This window comes from Rhinatrema bivittatum, chromosome 10, assembly GCF_901001135.1.
Source record: "Rhinatrema bivittatum chromosome 10, aRhiBiv1.1, whole genome shotgun sequence".
Lineage (NCBI taxonomy): Eukaryota > Metazoa > Chordata > Amphibia > Gymnophiona > Rhinatrematidae > Rhinatrema > Rhinatrema bivittatum.
The window spans coordinates 94,783,606-94,806,140 of record NC_042624.1 but is presented as its reverse complement, the minus strand read 5'-3'; the positions used below and the strand labels follow the sequence as shown (position 1 = coordinate 94,806,140).

The 22,535-nt window shown below is 42.1% G+C and overlaps 1 protein-coding gene across 1 annotated transcript in view; it reads left to right on the top strand.

The window, feature by feature from the left end:
- FPGT (fucose-1-phosphate guanylyltransferase) overlaps nt 1–22,535 on the top strand; it is a 32,113-nt gene extending 9,578 nt beyond the window's left edge. Inside the window, exons 2-4 of the mRNA XM_029618684.1 lie at nt 6,714–6,881; nt 7,235–7,327; nt 19,940–22,535. Coding sequence (XP_029474544.1) covers nt 6,714–6,881; nt 7,235–7,327; nt 19,940–21,381 — 1,703 coding nt within the window. The 3' untranslated portion in view covers nt 21,382–22,535. The remainder of the gene's footprint in view (nt 1–6,713; nt 6,882–7,234; nt 7,328–19,939) is intronic.

The following is a 22,535-nucleotide window of genomic DNA, read 5'->3' as shown; positions in this document are numbered from 1 at the left end:
GCTTATTTGGTTTGGGGTAGTAACCGCCGTAACAAGCAAGCTACTCCCCGCTTTTTGTGAATGCAAATCTTTTCCCACATTTCCTCTTGCCGTTGAAGCTTGGAGCAATGTTGGAGTCGCATTAATCATGTGTATGTTTGTTGAATAAGGGTATTATCTCCAGGTAGTAGCCGTCATTCCCATGAGCCACCCGTTCTTCATTCATGTCCTCTAGACTTTATGGATCCACAGTGTTTATCCCATGCCCCTTTGAAGTCCTTCACAGTTCTGGTCTTCACCACTTCCTCTGGAAGGGCATTCCAGGCATCCACCACCCTCTCCGTGAAGAAATACTTCCTGACATTAGTTCTGAGTCTTCCTCCCTGGAGCTTCAACTTGTGACCTCGGGTTCTGCTGATTTTTTTCCGACGGAAAAGGTTTGTCGTTGTCTTTGGATCGTTGAAACCTTTTAAGTATCTGAAAGTCTGTATCATATCACCTCTGCTCCTCCTTTCCTCCAGGGTGTACATATTTAGATTCTTCAATCTCTCCTCATAAGTCATTCGTCCTTCTGTGTGGCTGCATGTTCCAGGTGTTACTGGTAAATGTCAGTCCAGTCCCTAGACTAGTAGTAGACTCCTTGTCTGAGCTCAGTGGTTTCCTGTTGGCTGAGTGCTGGAGTGCTTGTCTGATAATAATCAAGTTTTGGTAGTTTGTCCACAGTTGGCTTTTGCAGAGAATACTGACGGGCTGATGTCAGTGCAGGGGTATATATACTATGACATCAGCTGTGCTCTGTCTCCATTTGCTGGTATAGGTGCATATCCCACTGGTTGTGGATTAACCTGTCTTCACTAGAAAAAAGGAAATTATCAGGTAAATAGTAATTTCTCTTTTGTGAAAGGGAATGTTGGGTTTTTACATTATATATTGAGTAAATACAAAGCTTCAATATGGTTCTTTCACTTGTTGCAACTATAGGAGAGAGGGGGAAGAATATACTTCTCCTAGCTGTGTCAGAGGGTACTCCAAACCCTTCCAATTGGCCAGGAAGTGCACGCCAGACCACAGTGATGGTGTTGGGCTGATGCTTTCCCCCTCCTGTAGGTTTCAACCACTTCTTCTACATTCACGCAACTGCTAATCCGAGTAGCTGTCATTTATCAACCCCCTAATAAATCCCCATCTTCCTTTCTCACCAACTTGGATTCCTGACTTTCCTTCTTACTTGAACCATTTTTACCTTCTTTTATTTTTAGGGACTTTAACTTCTACATTGATGACCTCTCTGACTCTTATGCCTCTAAATTCTTTGCCTTAATCTCTGTTGATCTACAGCTTTGCTCTACTGCCCCAACTCACAAGCATACCCTCTGCCCTGACCTAGTCGTATCCTTCAGCTGTTGTCTCTCAAACTTCTACACCTCAGTTCTTCCCCTCTCAGACCATCATCTGATAACTTTCATACTAAACCGCCCTCATCCAGTCACCACCCACAATTTCTGGAACCTTCAAGCTGTTGACCTGTTATGGATATTGATGTTTGGGTGGATCCTTGGACACTGTGGCAGACCACACCCATGGGGGCAGTCCCATGAGGGACCACAGTGTCAGGCTAGACTCTGGACACACAAACACAGATTGAATCTTTATTTAAACAGTTTTGGAAACCACCAGAGGCGGCAGTAGTGAGTAGTAGATGTTGAGCCCAGCTGGGCGAGTATCCCATAGGATGCTGGAACAGCAATCCTCTGCTTGGCTGTGCTGTAGTGGAAAGAGATTGAGAGTTATGAGTACACAGTGAGAAACATACAGAGTCCCAGGTAGAATAGGAGAAGCTCTGAGACAGGGAGAGCAGGCCCTCGAGGAGCGAGTACCTGGTTCCAGGGAAGCAGTACTGTGGAATAGATGGTAGTTGTACTCACAGATGGAAACTGTTAGTGAAGTCTTCCAAGTAGAAAGGGTTGTAGAAGCAGGCAGTGACTCGGGGAACATGGGCCCTCAAGGAGCGAGTACCGGTCTCCTGATAGCACCTGAAAGAAACAGAAGAGGCCCCCGAGGAGCGGGTACCCCGTTAGCAATAAGAGTTCCAGATAACGCTGGAGTGGTAGAGCAGCTTCGGTACGGAGAGCGAATCCCATCCGTAGTATTCCGAGGTTGCTAACTCGATTAGCTAGCAAAAGTAGTAGGCTTAAATATCCAGTCAGCATGACATCATCTTAGGGGGGACGCCCCTGAGGTTCGCACCAACGAGGAAATAAAGATGAGGGCGGCGTGCGCGCACGCACCCTATGGTACCTTGGCGGAGCATGGCGGAAAGCAGCACCAAAGCCGGTCCAGGGACGCCGGAGAGGTCGGCAGACAGACGCCGCGGCAGCCAGTAGTCCGAGTTGAACGGGAGGAGCTGCAAGAAGAGTGAGGTAGGCGGGGCGACGGTCACAACATGACCCTAGTATCCTCTTCACTACTGTCTCATCTCCACTACATTGTCAGAGTCAGTTGATGAGGCAGTTTCTTCCTCTGCTTTGGACACTCTTGTCTCTTCCCTTATCCATCCTGTCAGATGCACCAAATCCCATCCTTGCCTCACCCCTAGAATTTGCTTCTTATGTTCACATGCCTGCTTTACAGAACATCTCTGACTACAAATTCATGCCGATGCCAACTTCATACACTTCAAATTCATGCTGATCTCTTTCCAGTCTGCTATTGCACATGTCAAGTAAGTCCACCGCATCCATCTGACAAACTCTGTTGCTTCCAACCCTCGCTGTCTCTTTGCCACACTCAATTCCCTCCTCAGACTTCTCGTGCCTCTCGGTCTCCCCTCCCTTCACTCTGTGCCCAGGCTATGGCTGACTACTTCCATGACCAGGTTTACCAAATTAGGCTCAACTAGGTCACCTCTATCCTCTCTCTCCCACTTCTTTCCTGTTGACCCCAGCCACCCTCTCCTCCCTTTCTGAAATCACAGTGGAGAAAATTGCCCATCTCCTCCTCCAAACTCACTACTTGTTGCCCTGTCCCCGCTCCCAACCAGTTCCTCAGCTCTATTTTCCCTGCAGTCAACCCTGCCATCTGTCACATCCTCAGTCTATCACTATGTACTGAGAAGTATGCCTGAACAGAAAACCAACATGGAGAAGGAAATCCCCAGAACCCTCTGCGTGTCTTTGGCCTGCCTGGGCTGAATGGACTGAGTGACTTACAGAATTGTCCCTGGATATCTGTGGAGGCAAGCTGGCACCAGACAGGTGATGTCTATTCATAGAGTCACCACAGGGGAGCTTCAGGCACTATTCTCAGGAGTTTGTAATCCACACAGTTAGAGACCTGTTGATTGTCTTTACCAAAGAAAGTCATGGGAAATGGGCTACACATCCTGGGAAGCCAATCAGGGATATTTAGGGATGATTTAATCATGCATTTGACATCACAACTTATGTAAATGATTCTTTGGGCAGTCACGCAAGTCTAGAAGCTTCCACAATATTGTATGTTATCTATAAAAGAAGGATCACTTCCTGTATACAAAGAGATGCTGGTCAGTTTGTAAGACTGAGGGCACCCCCTACCCTGCATCTCCCGAGAACACTTACATTGGTTAATAAAAATACATTATACTCTTACTGAGTCTAAGTGTTCTTGTGTCCCTGGCCATAAGCACAGAGTAAGCTTTACAGTACTGCTACTGTTCCCACTATTGTCAAACATGCTGTGATGATACCACTTCTTGAAAAACCTTTACTGGTACGCGCACAAATCCAGAAGTTCAAAAAAGGTCGGGGGCTGCCGGGGAAAGACCAAGAGTTGTACGTGTAAATACGCACACAAGCACACGCCAGGGATCCCCACTCCTTAACATTTACTTCAGCTATTACTGGCATGTAAGTCAAAAATAAAAATATCCCTGGACTAATCAGCGGGGTTTTAAGCATCAGGTCTAACAGGGTAGTTTAAAACTAGAGGGGTTAGGAAGTCCTATCCCTACACTGGGCAAACTGGAAACGAACTGGGAAAAGATTAAGTAGCCTTGGTGCGCACCCCTTATAAAATTCCCCCCTTACATGGTAGATGCGGCATTTGCACACATGTGCACATCTATTTAAAACTGTGCACATGCATATGTGCATGTATGTTATAAAATTAGTGTCCATGTGCGCGAGCCGGCATATGCACGCAGGTCTTAGAATTCACCACAGAGTGTGTCCCTAGTGAATCTTCCTCTACCTCCATCCCACTATCATTTGGTGTGCCTCAGGGTTCTGTCTTGGGCCCTCATTTCTATGTATACTAATTCCCTTGGTGATCTGATCTGCTGTCATGGCTTTCAATATCATCTTTATGCTGATGATTCCCAGATTTACCTCTCTACACCAGAAATTTCATCAGGATTCCAGTCCCAAATCTCAGACTGCTTGTTTGACAATGCCCTACCGCCACCTTAAATGCCACATGGCCAAAACAGAGCTCCTTATCTACCCCACCCGCCACCAAGCTCACATCTCCTCATCCTCCTGTCTCTATTTCTATAAATACTGTCATTCTTCAAGTCCCCTCAGCCCATAACCTTGGGATCATCTTTGACGACTCCTATCTGAAGGTAACAAATGTTTTTAGGAAAAAGATAAACTGTTTGTGGTGTTTGCTGGTGCCCGGAAAGGGGAGGCAACCTCCGAGGATACTGTAGCTAGATGGATCAAGGAGACAGTGTTGTCTGCTTACTTACTGTTCGGTAAGCAGCCCCTATTAGCACACCGGGCCCACTCTACGAGGGCCCAAGCATCATCCTGGGCAGAGGCAGCTTCGACCTCTCTGGAGGAAATTTGCAAGGCAGCTGTCTGATTTTTTTTTTTTTTTTTCCTTGCACTCTTTTTTTGTAAAACATTACAGATTGGACATGCTGGCCAAGGTAGATGCTGCCTTTGGAGCAGGGATTATTAAGACAGCCCTGTCTTCCTGCCCCAGCAAAGAGTAGGTTTGGTAACTCCCATACATAATGACTGGTCTAGCAGGAAGTAAAGGAAGATTAATTATTCTTACCTGATGATTTTTTTTTCCTTGAGTTACCCAGGAACACAGGGTTAGGAGGCATCAATCACGAGGCCCATTTCCTATATCCGTAACAGTGTCTGTTCTCTCTTTCAGTACTTGTACCTCTTGCTCACTCAGAGCAGTCTTGTGGGCCCTATGATGCTTTTCTTGGCAATAAGGGGGGAACTGGTCCCAGTGCTCTGGCTGGCAGTAGGCTACTGGATAGGACTAGAACCACACACCCCTCATAGCACAGAGTGAGGTCATAACAGAGGTGTGTCCTCTGTCTCCATCAGCTGTGGAGGAGGGAAATCCCGTACATGAGGCCTGGTCTAGCAGGACTCCAGGAAAGAAAATTATCAGGTAAGCATGATTTAACCTTGTTTATGTGCTGCATTTGGGAACTTGTTAAATTTATTTTAAGGGAAAAAAAGGGTTGGTTTATTTTTGGATTGAAAGCATAGTAAAAGAAAAATGGTGTCTTGCTGATGAGAAATGGGTAGCAAATCTCCTCCTTTTTGCACTGGCATTTTCCTTCTCCTTCTCTTCTTTTGGGTTTCATTATCAATCCCAGCTTGCCCTAGAACTCCGATGCCATGGGCTTTCATTTGCAGACCAGAATTCTCCATGTCCTTGGGTAATGCAATCCTGGGGAGGGTGTCACAGGCTGCACTCTGACTTTCACTTGTAGGTGTTACTGTTCTGTAGTAGTGGGGGCTACCTCCTATGGGCCGTGAATGCTGCCTCTGCAACATCCCCATCCTCTGCCAGCCGCATGGGAAGACGTCCAGTTCGCTCCTTTCTCTTAAAAATATGGAGTTGGCATCTTGCCGCTTACTAAAATAGGAACATCATCAGCATTTGTTTCCCTTGCTATAAAGCTAAGAAGCAGAGATGGTTTGGCGATTGTAGGTTTGCGTCTGGAATAAAGTTCAGAAAAGGCTTCTCTAAACAGGTGTTGTCATTTCAAAAGGCAGAATTTGATGAAAAGCTTTGGTACAAAAGAGAACAGGAACTAAACCCTTACTGTGAAAAAGAAGTCAATATTTATATCTGTTAGTACAAATTAATATAATAAGAGCAATAAGTGGAAGAACGGCATCAAAGTAACTGAATATAATAATGAACAAACTTAGTAGGGCAGACCTGGGGGGAGGAGTGCAACTCCCCATACCAGGGAATATATTAATAATGCATTCAGGTCTGTTAAACAGAAGCTCCCTTAAGACTGGACAATATGCCTCTTCTTCTCCAAAAGAAGAATATAGACAGCATTACCCCCTGGAATATAACAAGATCGATAAGGTAAAAGCACACCTTAGACTGTTTGCTGACAGTTTTAATAGTCTCACATTGTTCTTAAAGTTGCAAAAAATACATAATTTCACTCCAGCGACTCATTACAATAGTGCCTTTATATTATGTACATTTCTTCTGGAAACTTATTATCAGTAGGTTGCCCACATAGCTCCATGTCAAGCAGGGTAAGCTGAGCTGGTCCTGGGTTTCTCCCCATTACAGTCCCTGCTTTTCTGATGGAAATCAGAATTACATCCCCGTGCATGAGATAAAAACCAGGAGGGATCAGCTTGCCCCCTTCCTTGTTCGTAAGCAGTTTTGCATTTCCATGCTCTCTAGAAACCTAAAACTTGGAAATACTTTTTAATTTTCTGCTTTGGTCTTTTTTTTCTCTGAAATAGGAAGAGAAGTTAAACCTGGAGAATTCTGGGATGCCATAGTAATTACTGCTGCCGACAAGCAGCAGGAACTCGCTTACCAGCAACAGATATCCGAAAAAGTCAAAAGAAAAGAATTGCCTCTTGGGGTCCACTATCATGTGTTTGCGGATCCTCCGGGAGCCAAAATTGGTGGGTGCAAACGCCTTCGCCCCTTTTCCCTTCTGTCTAAGACCTGAGCGCTGTCTGCATTGATTTTTCTTTGCAACAACCTCTGGAAGATTCAGGCTGTGCAGGTCTGTTGCCTCTCTTTAAACCCGCATTGTAAACGATTTGCTTTAATTGGTTCCCAGTTGGTCTTTGTGCACTACCGTTTAGCTAATTTGTGGCTGGCTAAAATGAGCCTCTGGCTCCATGTGTGTCCTTTTGTAGTAAAAGATCTATGGAAAAGCTCGGGCACGTTATTTATTTCCAAAAAGCATGCATTTGTTTTTGCAGTTTGATTCTTGTAAAGGTTACTGGAACTCCTGTGCTTTGTCTTGTAGGAAACGGCGGCTCCACGCTTTATGCTCTTCAGTGCTTGGAAGTGCTGTATGGCGATAAATGGACTCGTTTTACCATCATTCTGATTCATGCCGGTAATTGAATCCTTTTGGTAATTTATACATTCCTTGACAATACACTCTATTGCTCGTTTCTTTTTTTCCCCCCAGACAAAGCTAATCAAAGTCAAATTATTTTTGCTCTCCCATTTCTGGAAAATCAATATCATAGAACTTGTTTTCTGTTCACTCCTTCATTCTCAGGGATAGGATAGTATAACCAGGGTTGCACGTTGGCTCGGCTTTCTTTCTGGAGAAAGCAATCCAGGCCTGGCTTTTCTGCATCTAAAAAAGAAAAAATTGGCTAGCCATAAATCAAAGACTCAGAACAATATCCAGTGTGTGTAGCTAGAGAATAGCATAAACCAAAGCCTTTTGCTACCATTCAAGGCTATAATCATCAGCCCATTTGCTAGGATGCTTTGCTGGGATTCTTGATCTCCTTGCTCATTGACATCGTTGTGGAATCATGGCACAATAAAATTATGGGCTGATGATTACACTCATGGATTGCAGCCAAAGGCTGTCTCTGCTGGTTATATATATATATATATATATATATATATATATATGACCTGTTTGAATTTGTGGATTTGTGGATATCCACATTTGTGGTTTGTGGATATCCACATTTTTGAGCATTAATAAATAGATTCTATTTGCCTTTATTTATCAATGCCCAATGCACTGTAGTGTGACAAATTTTATTTGAGCCCTTGGTTTTTGTGGGGTTTTTTTTTTGTTTTGTTTTTTTTAATAGACCAAAAAGCTCATTGTACAGATTGGATGACGGGCTTCATTTATTTACAAGAGAGTTTAGCTGCAAGCACAGAAACAAACCCTGCTATGTTTTTTTATATTCAATGGGTTCTCGAACACTCCTGCCTTCATTATGAGGCTTCCACTGTGGCTAGAAGAATCCATTTTGCTTCAGGAGTAACTGTTCTAGTAATATCAGATCCTGCAAACTCTCGGGGAGTAAGGGACAGCATGACATCACTACTGCTGTGAGGAAATGTGTGATAGCAGTAGCAATATAGTTGAACTTCCAGTGAAGAGCCTCTACAGTCTATTGCTTTTGTCCATCCAGGCAGACTCTATGGCTGGCTGGAGAATACATCTTCCATATCGTCTTGCTAGATCAGTCTTTACTTGTGGGATTTCCCCCTCCACAGCTTCCAGAGATATAACATGCATCTTTTTCCCTTATGATGTTACATCCAGCTATAAGAAGAGTGCGGCCTTAGGAAGTTGCCAGTAGTTTCTATCTCCAGCAGTTGTGGACTAGTGAGGACAGGTCTCTAGTCAGTTCCCAGGCTCCTGGTTAGTCCTCGGCCTAGTTGAGCCTACTGGCTCCTGGTTCAACAGTCTCCAAGGACTGCTTTCCCCAGTAGCAGCCTGTTTCCAAAAAGAAAGAAAAATCATATTTTGCTTTCCTTGTGCTAGCTCCCAGTACCCTTAGGGGAATTGGTGAGCAGCCTTGGAAGGGGGTTCCCATTTTCCTGGATTAGGGAATCTGGGAGAGTAGCAGGGAATCTTTAACCCTTTCCCCTCCCCCATCTTCTGTTACCTTACTCCCTGTTTTTGTATTTTTTTTTTTAAGTGACATAAAACTGAGAAAAAGAGGGAGAGGAACTACAGAGTGGAACGAAAGCAAAGGCTTACAGCAGTGTCCCAATTCCAAGGCACAGCTCCGGGGCCCCGGAAGTAGCAAGTAATGCTATCACATATAGGACAGATGGAACCGGCTACTGTGGGGAGCCTCCTAGTGCCATAGACCATGCACCTGAGGCCCCTGTCCATGGTGGGGGAGGAAGGATAACAAACTTCCTGCACTCCTGGCTCTGTTAATTGCTCCCTGTAGCGGAAAACAGGAGGTAGCGGCCGCTAATTCCCCTCTACCCCCCCCCCCCCCCCAAACCAGGTGGAATAAAAGAAATTAGTAGACACCATCGATTCCAAGAGGGGGGTACCGCAAGGATCATCCCTCTCTCCGACTCTTTTCAATATTTATCTGCTCCCACTATGTCAACTACTCACTAACCTTAAGCTAAGACATTACCTATACGCGGATGATATTCAAATCCTCATCCCTATAGAAGACTCCCTACACAAAGCCATATCATATTGGAATAAATGTCTGTCTGCTATCAACAATCTACTTACCAGCCTCAACTTGGTCCTAAACAAAACCGAAATCCTCATTATAGCACCGGAAAACTATACCCCCCCTTCACATTCTAACACTAATCAACATCCGGACACCACTGGGCACTTCATCACGCAACAAGTTAAAGATCTGGGAGTCATCATAGACAGCAGACTCAATCTCAACAAATTTGTCAACAACACAACAAAAGAATGTTTCTTTAAACTTCAAACATTAAAGAAACTTAAACCACTCCTCCTATACAGGGACTTCCGTATGGTTTTACAAGCCATCATACTCCCAAAATTAGACTACTGCAACTCTCTCCTCCTAGGCCTACCAGCATGCACCACCAAACCACTTCAGATGGTCCTGAACGCCTCAGCAAGAATTCTTTCAAATGCCAAGAAAAGAGATCATATCACCCCAATCCTCCACTACCTCCACTGGCTCCCAATCAAATACAGGATCCAATTCAAGTCTCTAGCGATGATACATAAGGCCTTATACAACATCGCGCCTCTCAACTTAACATTTCAAATTCAACTACACACATCCGTAAAACCTACCAGAAGCGCTTATCAGAACAGACTAATCACACAACCGGCGAAATCCGCTCTAAGGAAACGTGCACTGTCGACAGCAGGCCCTTCACTTTGGAACTCGCTCCCTCCAGACCTGCGTCTGGAACCATGCCACATTACATTTAAAAAGAAACTTAAGACTTGGTTATTCAAACTAGCCTTCCCCTAGAACCAAGAACAAAAAAAAAAAAAAAAAAAAAAGTCTTTTCACTCCCACAATGATATTTTTCAGATCTTTTTTAATCTTCATTATTCAATTAGAGATTCACACATTCATGCTGTCTACATACAATCTACATACACATTCATGTGGACTTACATATCTCCATGTTATTTTTGGATTTATTAACCGCATGTCTATTAATGGTTTAATAGTATTTACTATTTGCCTACTTCTATTAAGTTGTTTCAAAGTAAAAACTTTACTTCGTTTGTTTCAATGTTAAAACTTGTTTACTTCTTTTTGCTCAATGTAAAACTTCGTTGTTTAATACTGTTCTATGTAAACCGCAAAATGTAGCGATTGTTACTGTTATATGTAAACCGGGGTGATATGTATATTATACAGGAACCTCCGGTATATAAATTATTTAAATAAATAAATAAATCTTTACTAACAGTTCCAGGATTGGGCACTCCAGGTTTAGAAAGCCTCCAGGCCTTGTGTACAGGCTCTCAAGCCCCCCCTTCTGAATCCTTTTCGGTAGGAAAACGAGGTATCGTCTCGGCATGGGTTCAATCCAGAAATCCAGTACCCACATGGGGGGGGCCCGCTTAGGGTCTGCTAGGGGCATTTACTCCTGGTTTCATGTTCCTCATGCACCAGGCCTTTGCACTATGGTTAAGAGTTTACAGCAGACATGGATCTTGATTGAAAATACCATCTTGGAAGCCCTGATTTAAATGTATTCCATGCATTACAAAAGATGAAAAGAAAGCTAAACAACCACTGGCATGGTTAAAAAGTGAGGGGGAAGAGGCTGTTATAAGTAAAAGAACATCTTTCAGAAAATGGAAAAAGGATCCAGCTGAAGGAAACGTCATAAGCACTGACAAGTTAGATGCAAAGCATTGATAAAGGCAAAGAGAATTTGAACAGAAGCTCATAATAAAAACTTTTTCAGGTTCAATTCAAAGCAAAAAGCCTGCGAGGGAGTCAATTGGATCATTAGATGATCATGAGGTGAAAGGAGCACTTAGGGAGGACACCATAGCAGAGAGACAAAATGAATTCTTTGCTACAGCCTTTACTGAGGAAGATATAAGGGAGATACCCATGCTAGAAAAGATATTTAAAGGTGACCATTCAGAGGAATTCAAACAAATCTCCATGATCCTGGAAGATGTAATAAGGCAAATTGACAAACTAAAGACTAACAAATCACCTGAACCAGATGGTATACATCCCAGAGTGTTGAAAGAACCGAAAAAATGAAATTGCAGACACAGCAGGGCAGATTTTTAATCTTACGCGCGCGGGGTACATTTGTGCGCGCTACCAAATGTACACCCAATTTTATAACGAGCACACGCTGCCGCGCGCATATTATAAAATCCGGGGTCGGCGCGCACAAGGGGGGTGCACACTTGTGCACCTTGCACGCGCCGAGCCCTAGGGGAGGCCCGACTGCTTTCCCCGGCCCCTGTGCCGGAGAACTCGGGGCCGCCCCTTTACGCGCGTAACCCTTTCAAAATCTACCCCAGAATTTGTAATTTGTAAACAATCTTTAGAATTATTTACGGTACCTGAAGATTGGAGGGGTTGTCGGTGTAATACCAATTTTTTAAAAAGGATTCCAGAGTTGATCCAGGAAACTACAGACCAGTGAGCCTGACAGTTTCTACCATTTTGTTGGCACTATCATAAAGAACAAAGTTACTGAACAAGATGGCTTCGGCCCAATAAATTATGACTTAACATGGATTTAGCCAAGGGAAGTCTTGCCTCACCAATCTGCTCTAGTTTTTGGAAGGTGTAAATAAGCAGGTGGATAAAGGTGAACCAATTGGTATAGTGTATCAGAATTTCCAGAAAGCATTTGACAAATTCCCAGATGAGAGACTTCTGAAGAAATTAAAAAGTGATGGGATAGGAGACAATCTGCTATTGTGGACTGGAAACTGGTTAAAAGATAGAGAGTTAGGGCTAAATGGTCAGTTTTCTCAATGGAGAAAGATGAATAGTGGAGTGCCCCAGGGATCTGTTCTGGGACTATTGCTTTTTAAAATATTTATAAATGACCTGGAAATAGGAACAGTTAATGAGGTGAACACATTTGCAGATGACGCAGAATTATTCAAAGTTTTTAAATCACAAGAGGGTTGTGAGAATTGCAAGAGGACCTTGCAAGGCTGGGAAGACTGAGCATGTCAATGGCAGTTGACATTTAATGTGAACAAGTGCAAAGTGATGCACTTAGGGAAGAGCAGTCTAAATTATAGCTACAGAATGCAAGGTTCCACATTAGGAGTCACCACTCAGGAAAAAGATCTAGGTGTCATCGTGGATAATATGTTGAAATCCTCTGCTCAATGTGCAGCGGCAGCCAAGAAAGCAAATAGAATTCTAGGTGTTATTAGGAAAAGAATAGAGAATAAAACAGAGAATATCATAATGCCTCTTTATCACTCCCTGGCATGATCATATCTTGAGTATTGTGTGCAGTTCTGGTCACCGTATCTCAAAAAAGATATATCAGAATTAGAAAAGGGGTAGAGAAGGGCAAACAATGATAAAGGGGGATGGAACGATCCCCTTGCAAAGAGAGGCTAAATAGGTCTGGGCTTTTCAGCCTGGAGAAGAGATGGCTGAGGGGAGATATGATAGAGGTGTATAAAATAATGAGCGGAATAGAACAGGTAAATGCAAATAGTTGTTTGCCCTTTCAAAAAGTACAAAGACTAGAGGGCGTGCAATGAAGTTACTAAGAGGTACATTTAAAAAAAAAATAGAAAATTATTTTTTTTCAAAACATAAATACCCTCCGGCATTAAATTCCAGAGCTTATGGTGAAAGTTGTTAATGTAACTGGATTTAAAAAAGGTTTGGAGAAGTTCCTGGGGGAAAAATCCACAAACCATTATTAAGGTGGATTTGGGGAAATCCACTGCTTATCCCTGGAATAAACAGCATGGAATCTAATAACCTTTTGATATCTTGCCAGGTACTAGTGACCTGGATTGCCCACTGTTGGAAACAGAATACCAAGCCTGATGGATCTTTGGTCTGATTCAGCATGGTAAATCTCTGCTAAGCACTAGTGGCTCGAGACTCCATTGCCAGGATCAAGTGGCGCAGGGGCAGTGGTCAAAAAAAGAATCAACATGGTCAATAAACAAGTTAGAAGGAAGGGCCATCAAACAGCCCTATTTGTCTTCCTGCCCTTGATAAAAGGATGGTCAATCAGAATCATATCAGACAATGCCACTGTGTTAACATACGTGATCATACAAGGGGGCATGAGCAACCAGATACTAGCAGCCAAAGCAAGCACGCTATACAGGTGGGCATAACAAAATCTGCATCTCCTTTCTACTTGGACATTTCAGGAATCAAGAATGTGCAGGCTGACTTCCTCAGCAGAAACGAGCTAGATCCCGGAGAGTGGGAACTCAGCCAGGAAGCATTTCAAATGATAGCAAACCAATGGAAGCAATCGGCAATGGACTTGATGCAACTCTAACAAATGTAAGATAGTCAGCTTCTTCAGCTGGCGGAAAGAGCCAGGTTCCAGTGTATTAGTTGCTTTGATAAGACCTTGGCCAAAGGATTTATTCCTTTATGTATTTCACCTTAACCTCTGATAGGAAGAGCTGTGTGCAGAACAGCTCTATCCATGATGATCTTGTTAGCTCCAGATTGCCCCAGGAGACCATGATATGTGGATCTGATAGGATTACTGGCAGGAACCCCATTACATCTCCCCAGGAAGTGTGGCCTGTTATGGTATGGACTAATTCCAAATGGAAGACCACCTCCCATTTTTTATTTTATTTTTTTACAGCCTGGTCCTTGAAAGGGCATGTCTGCATAGAAAGGGCTACTCCCCCACGGTCATTGCAACCATGCTGAAAGCACAAGACACATCTACTTCCCTAGCCTATATCCACATCTGGTGCCTGTTTGAGAATTTATGCCGAATGTCTATGATCTTATCCTGGAAAGCAGACATTCCCTGCATTTTGAATTTTATCCAGAAAGGGCTGCACAAAGGGTTAGCTCTTTGAAAATGCAGGTAGCAACCATATCCTGCATTAGAAGGCCAATCAAGAGCTTGCAGGTTGCCACACACCCGGACATAGTTTTTCTTAGAGGCGCTAAGAGTATTAGGCCTTCTTTCAGACCAGCGGTCCCGCAATGCAACCTTAATTTGGTTCTTGGGGGGGGGGGGCTGCTAGGACCCTTTCAAACCAATAAAACAAACATCTCTATTTATAATTTATTTATAATTGCTTATCTATAATTCTTTTTTTCTATATTCACCTGTTATTTAATGATTTGACGACTTGTTTCAATGTAACGCCATAGCTGCGACTGTTCTGTTTCAATGGAAACCGATTTGATTTGATATTTTTATCAAGAATGTCGGTATATAAAAATTATAAATAAATAAATACATCTCTAAAATCTCTCTCTTTAAAGACGGCCTTTAGATGGCAGTCTGTTTGGTTAGATGTACTTCAGAGATGCAAGCCCTGTCTTGCAAGAACCCTTACTAGGTCTTTACACTGGACTCTGTCGCCTTCCGGCTGGTCCCTTCCTTGCTGCTCAAAATGATGTCCCCAGTTATTCTGAATTAGGTAGCATTCCTTCCAGCTTTCAAGGCCAAGTTACACATATTGGACGTCCATCGCATACTCTTAAGGTACCTAAAATTCACAAAACCTTTTTTGAAGACTGACAGGCTGTTTGTACTACTGGAGTACTGAGAAAGGAAGAAGCAGCCTCCAAGCCAACAATAGCCAGATGGATCAAAGAAGCAATCTCCTCAGCTTATCTTCTCAAACACCAGCGATGCTCCGGGCACACTAAACCAGTATGTAGTTAGCATCATGGGCAGAGACTTCTTTGGTGGCCCCAGAGGATATCTGTAGGGTAGCCATCTGGTCCTCCCTGCATTCCTCTACGAAACATTACAGACTGGATGTATAGGCAATGACAGATGTAACCTTTGGAGCAAGTGTTCTTAGGGCAGCACTCATTTCCTCTTGCCCAAGGGAGTAGCAACTTGGAATACTTCCCATGAGTAAGGATTGGTCTAGTGGGAAGGTAAGGAAGATTACATTTAAACTTAACTGATAATTTCCATTCCTTGAGTCCTGCTAGACCAGTCCAAGTTCTACCCGGGAATATGGTGCTGCCAGATCTTAACACAAAACCTATGTGCTGTCTCCTCTACCTTTCTGGGTTTTTTTTTTCCTGTCCCCTCAAGGCAGATAGAAGTTCCAGTCTCCATTTATTCCTTTAAAAAAAAAAAAAAAAAAAGAGGAATTTTTATCAGTTGACTGTGGAAGTGCATAGAAAGCAAATCTCGGGATTTTTCTCTCTGCCACGTTCCAGTGCATTGTCTTTTTCTCTCATTGCCTCATATTTGTGTAGGGTAGTTGTCCCTTTTTTGCTGAGACGGAAGGTTACTGGCAACTAAGGCCACACCCTCCTTTATAGCTGAATGTAACGTCACAAATGAAAAAGGTGTCCTCTGTCTCCAGCAGTTATGGAGGGGGGAATCCCATGAGTAAGGACTAGTATAGCAGGACTCAAGGAAAGGAAATTATCAGGTAAGATTAAATTTCATCTTCCTTTATAATGGCATGTGTTTCTGGTTAGAAGAAGTCACTAAAGTCTCATTTTACTATATTTTCTTTTTCCTTCTCTATCATCCAATTTCTTCCTTTCGCCTTCCTATCTTACATCTTGCACTGCATTCGGTGTTCTCCTTCCTTTTCCTGGATTTGTGAAGGAAAGTGAACAGGAACAGAGAAAATACATGAGTCCAGGAAAGATGGCTTTTTGACAGTGAGATAAGAAAAGGGTCCTTGAAATGGAGGGTAAAATAATGCAGTAAAACCATGTTTTAGTGAACTTCCCATGCTTTAAAATATTCACTCTACTGGAGGAATCAGTTTTCATCCCTAATTCATGTCTGAAGCCTGAGAAAATATAATCAACAGCTGCTGTACTGAATCGAAAACATCCATAATGCATCACTTTAGAATTCAATTGTAAATTATGTTTTTATTTGTAATTAGAGGGGAGAACAGATGGATAAGGTATAGGGCAAAGAGTGATGTTTCTATTAAAATAACTTATGCTGCCAAGAAATCTTTAACTATAACAGAGGAGTCATTTTGTTTGGCAGGTTTTTTGTTCTTGAAATATATTAGAAAGAAACAGGACTACCTGAAATGTTGCTGTCTCAAAGGATTCATTATAATTGGGCTGTACTGTATCAGACTTTATAAAAAGCTGTTTGTTATTTTTAAGGGGGAAATCAACCCTTCCACAAAGGCTCTGGTGTTGTACAACCAGTGGGCCAGATTATCAAAGGGGTACGCACGTACCCCCCGAAAACCTGCCTGAAGTTCCCCCTGCGTGCGCCGAACCTATGTTGAGTAGACTCGGCGGCGCGCACAAGTCCCAGATCTTTCCTGGGGGGGCGTGTCGCGGCGGCATGTCATTTGTGGCCGTGGTTCCGGCCCGGGGGCGTGGCCGAGGCCTTCGAAACAGCTCCCAGGCCGGGGAATCGCGCAGTCGGCACACGCGAGTTACGCTTCTTCGAGCAGGCGTAACTTCTGGAATAAAGGTAGGGGGGGAGTTTAGATGGGGGTGGATTAAGTAGGGGATAGGAGGGGAAGGCGGAGGGAACGGAGGCAAGCTGCTCGGCGCACGCAGGCTGCCGATTTTGGGCAGCCTTCCACGCGCCAACCCCAAATTTTAATGGATATGCGGGGCTTCGCGCTTATCTATTAAAATCCCGCATACTCTTGTTTGCGCCTGGTGCACGAACAAAAGTACGCATGTGCGTAACTTTGTAAAATCTACCCCAATGTGTGGGGAATGTAGTTTGATGTTTTTCAAATCTGATAAAACCTAGAGCATTCATTTCAATATTGTTTTATCCTGCATCATGAAACTGGAAATTTATATTTTTAGTGCTATTAATTTTTTGCCAGAATAATACTTTTTGCTTACCAAAGTACTTCATAGCAAAGTGTTTCTTTAAAAAAAAAAAAAAAGTGATTTGACAGCATTTTAGCAATTATTATTCAGGTGAGTGCCACATAAATGGATTTTCAGTTGCTTTAAGAATTATTTTCTCGAAGCTGCTATTTGATAGCTGGAGAACCTGTGAAGCTCTGGTAACTCATGGCTATCCCTGTTTCCTTCAGTGCTAATAGGAGCTAAGCACTGGAGCATTCAGTGCATTGGCGTTAAGTAGGAGGTGTACCCACGACACATCAATGCAGGCCCGGCCACATCCATGGTTGACACCATGGTGAAACTTTGAGAGCCCAACTTTCAAACCTATCCGCAGTACAGCATTTGTTCACCTAAGTGGATGCGTTGAGATTAATGCTTGATTTATATAAACCGAGTGACAGGAGCTGCAGTTTATAAAATTCTGGGTATTTGTACTCCAAACATATGTATATATATTTCCAATGCAAGAAAACGCATATTTTCTCTACCCATTTTATAGCAAAGACAATGGGAGCAGGTAGTACACCAAATATAAAGGAAAAACAAAACAAAGGTGTAGCAAATATAAGATGTTTTGTCCACCAAAATGTAGTAAAGTCAAATGACAAGTCTTTATTCCTATGGCTACACAAAATCTTCAACTTTCAAATCAATGTTTGCAACAGCAGAAGTTTCTGGATGGTGACAGAGGGGAAAAGGTCCCAGCCCCGTCATGAGCTGTGTTTCACGGAAACGCTGTCTCAAGGCAATGTGAGGGAGAATGATTACATATTTAGCTGTCACGGTAACTCAGCAGTTCAAGCGGTTGTTCAAGAGTGAGTATTCAAGATGTTTCCTAACTTAAAGGGTTTCAAAGTCATTCAAGTTTGTAAGCATCCTCGAGACTCATTTTTTAACTAATACTTTAACTATTGAATTATTGTGCCAGCTTATTACGACTGCCGCCTGTTAACCCTTTAAGTACCTGATTCACTTAGGGTTTTCTCATTAGACACAAAATGGGAGAAAAGCCTTAATATCTTTGATATTTATTTATTTATAGAATATTATATACCGTTGTTTGGAACATGCTGTCACAATGGTTTACAGTGATAAAAATAAACACAAGAGAAATCATAAACTATAAAACTATAAAAAAAATAGGACTAAAAATCATTAAAAAGGTAATTACTTTAAACAAGATATGAAAATATAATATAATAAAATATTTAAGAGTTAAATACGTAAAAAGAAGAAAAAAAAATATACTAAATACAAGCCTTCAAAAGTCATAAGAATGTTTATAAATAACTACTAAAATGGAAGTAAAATTTAACACATGGTGGTTAAAAATAATCCAGATATCATCATAAAATAGTGCAGTGTGTGTGGAAATGAAGTTTAGCCAGTGCCTTCCTTATAAGCCTGCTAATGAGATTGCTCTTTCTCTTACTGTAGTAAGTCGTGCTGATGCAATTGAGGATATCGATAAGAGCCCTTTATTAGATGAACTGAGGTTACGCTGAGGTGTATGCAACCGGACTACAGCATTTAACCATTCAACTTGATTGCCGTAGATTGCCTTGTGCAAAATGCAGAGTACCTTTATAATCAATATGTTTTTCAATGGGTAGCCAATGTGGTGATTTTAAAATGGAGGGTGATATGTTCTGTTTTTTTCATTCTTGAATGACCGCTTGAACTACTGAGCTATTGTGACAGCTTAATATGTAATCGTTCTCGCTGAATGCTGCCTGTAGTTGCCCCCTTGCAACAGCGTTTCCGTGAAACACGGCTCTTGATGGGGCTGGGACCTTTTTCCCTCTGATACCATCCGGCAACTTCTGCTGTTGAAAACATTGTTTTGAAAGCTGAAGATTTTGTGCAGCCATAGGAATAAAGACTTTATTACAATTTGATGGACAAACATACATACATATATACATATATATTAACACGTGAAATGATCAAGACACTGTGTGAATAAACACCAAGAATTAAACACGGAGGCGGGAATCTCTTAAAGTATGTGTTTAAACCTTTTTGAAACTCCTTATTTGTGTGTGTACTTGGACTGACCAGTTTCCCGATACCTCTTCCAGTTCTCCCTGAATGCTCACACAAAAACTGCAGACAACGGATAAGTCCAATTTCGCTGGTGGGCATCAATTAACAAGTGTTCCCTTTTTTTCCTGCCGGTCAAATGTACGCACAAAACCAAAATTACACGTGTACTCTCTGTTTATAAAATGGCATAAATGTGCATATATGCTATTTTTATGCGTGAAACCCCTTTGAAATTTCACTTCTGAAATTCAGAAAATCTAAGTACAGGGAAATGTTATCAGTTCTGGGTGGTATTTATTTATTTAGACATTTTATATACTGTCGTTCCATGTATAGATCACAGCAGTTTACAAAAGTAACTTTCATAGCTATAAATTGACAAGTAAGAAGGATTATGGAGGTAGTATTCATAACAGGCATTAAAATCTATCAAATGAAATATTCCAATATATCTGGCTACAGATCTGGAGGTAGGAAAGGGATACAGACAATAAAATAAAATAATATAACTTTTGCATTTGAATCGGTACATTATATTGACATGCTGAAAGTCCAGTAGTTCCCCAGTATACATAAGAAATATTGTATACTGTACTCTCAGTGAATATGTATCAAAAGAATTGTGTTGTATCTACAATATTCAACATGCCTTTTTGTTTTATTTTTAGGTGGCTATAGTCAACGTTTACCAAGTGCAAGTGCACTGGGAAAGATTTTCACAGCTTTGCCTCTTGGTGACCCAATTTATCAGATGCTGGAGCTCAAATTGGCAACGTATATTGATTTCCCCACATATATGATGCCAGGTATTCTGGTTACTTGTGCAGATGATATTGAACTTTACAGCACTGGCACAGAGGTCCTCAGATTTGATAAGCCTGGCTTTACTGCTTTAGCTCACCCTTCCTCCTTGAGTATCGGCACCACTCATGGAGTGTTTGTGTTGGAACCAACAGCGTCAACGGAATACCAGGAACTTGAATACAGGTCTTGCCGCCGTTTCCTCCATAAGCCAAATATCGAAAAGATGCATCAGTCCGGGGCAGTACATAGACGAAGAAATAATTTTTCTGTTGGCGACTGTGACCCCAAAGGAGGACTGGACTCTGAGATTGTGTATACAGATAGCTTATTTTATATGGATCAGAAAACTGCCAAACTGTTACTCTCATTTTTCAAACAGACAGGCACTCTCTGCTGTGAAATCGATGCCTATGGTGATTTTCTGCAGGCTCTTGGAAGTGAAGCAACCCAAGAATATACAAAAGACACAACTAATGTCACTAAACAGGAGGCCCAGCTAGTTGAAGTCAGAGAGCAGGTATTTTTCCTTTTAAAAGGAACACCGTTCAATATTATTGTTTTAAATAACTCCAAGTTTTATCACATTGGAACCACTCAAGAGTACTTATATCATTTGACATCTGACACAAACCTGGAATCAGAGCTTAGCTTACGGTCTAAGAGTTTTAGTATACTTCCAGTTAAAGCTGAAAATCGTGATAAAAGAGCCTGCATTATTCAAAGTATATTGGATGCAGACTGTTCCGTCGCCCCTGGCTCTGTTGTTGAATATTCCAGGCTGGGGCCTCATGTTTCAGTGGGAGAAAGGAGCATCGTTAGTAATTCTTGTATAGTTGCCCCAGCAAACGTCCTACCCAATTCTTTTCTGAGTTCATTAAGTTTGAATATTGAGGGGAAAACAATGTATGCCACTATGGTGTGCGGAATCGATGACGACTTGAAAAGGAGCGTCAGGTTGCTCTCCGAGTTGCATTGCCTTCAGTTTTTTGGTGTCAGTTTTTTGGAGTGCTTAGATCAGTGGGGCCTGAGAGTTTCCGAGCAGCTTTTCTCTGGAAGCGGAAAGGGTCTGAGTTTGTGGAACGCACGGATTTTCCCACTTTGTGGCACCATGTGTGAATCGGCTGCTTTGTCGTCAAAGATGCTGAGCGCTGTGCGGAGCAAGTCCGCGCTCGAAGCCCACGATGGGAAGCGGTTTTCTATTGAAGAAATGCTTGGCTGCAAAGACGTGGAAGACCTGCTGAGCTTCAGGCTGCAGCTCTACGATGAGATCAGTCTCCAGCGACGGAGAGAAAAATCCAGTTTCTAAAATTGAACTGGCATGGCGGCATTAGCAGGAAGGCGTTCATTTGAGAAAGATGATTTCCAAGGCTGCTAGTTGCAGAAAAAGTGTGATTTTTGTTTCCGTAAGAAGTGGGAAGAACAATATCATTACCTTTGCATACTTTTAGTAACTCGGGGGAACCAAAATTATCATTGTCTTCAACAAAAGAATGACTGAAAAAAGAAAAATAACTGTGTCAATTTTCACAGTATGATTTTATTCCCTGGTAGCTTCTGGAGCTGAACACACTGCAAAAAAAAAAAAAAGTTGTCGGTGTTCATAGCTTCTTAGAAATAAAGTAATGGGGCAAGCAGTTGGAACTGGAATAGCAATGGGTCCATATCTCTGCTACAAAATGATTGTATTGTCTTAAAAACATTGATGGGCCCCCATAGTAATGCTATACACTGCCAGGCAAAACGTCAGCATCAATCCTGGCGCCAGCCAGAGCTAGGAGAGCTGTGGAGGCAGCATTCACAACCCTGGGGAAAGAAGGAGAGCAAAGTATTGCTATCCCAGTAACTGACCCATTCTGGTCTGCTATAGCACAATATTGAACAAGCCTTGGAAATCTTTTTACCAACAGGAGATTACACTACTGCTTGGCTACGTAGGGGAAGAGGATATAGGTAGGGTCTAATCCTAGGTGTGTATAAATTGCAAATGTAGGTGTTTATTTGTAAGGGTACCAAAAATAGATGTTTTCATGGTGCAAAGTGAAATTCAAGGCACATTTTAGTTAATTTAGTTTAAAAAAAAATGTATTTCGATTTATTTACATGACTTTATTTAAAAGTTAAGATTACTATTTAGCATTTGTGAAGCTGCATTTTGCAATCATTTACACTTGGTATGGACATGAATTCAAGATTAAAATTATTTGCATGTTTAAAATAGTGAACCGAAGGTAATAAAGCATAAAACATGGATTCATCTGTGTCGTTGTGGCATGGAGGAATCAGGAAACAACTCTATCTGTGATGGTAACTACAGAATTCTTTATTTCAGTAATCCAGGCACTTTAGAGGTAACCTTTAGATGAAAAAGGCAATTTAGAAATTACATGTCCAGCCCCAGATTTCTTCCCCCCCAAAAAAAAAAAAAACCCCAAAAAGGACCAGTAAAAAAATAAGCAGTTT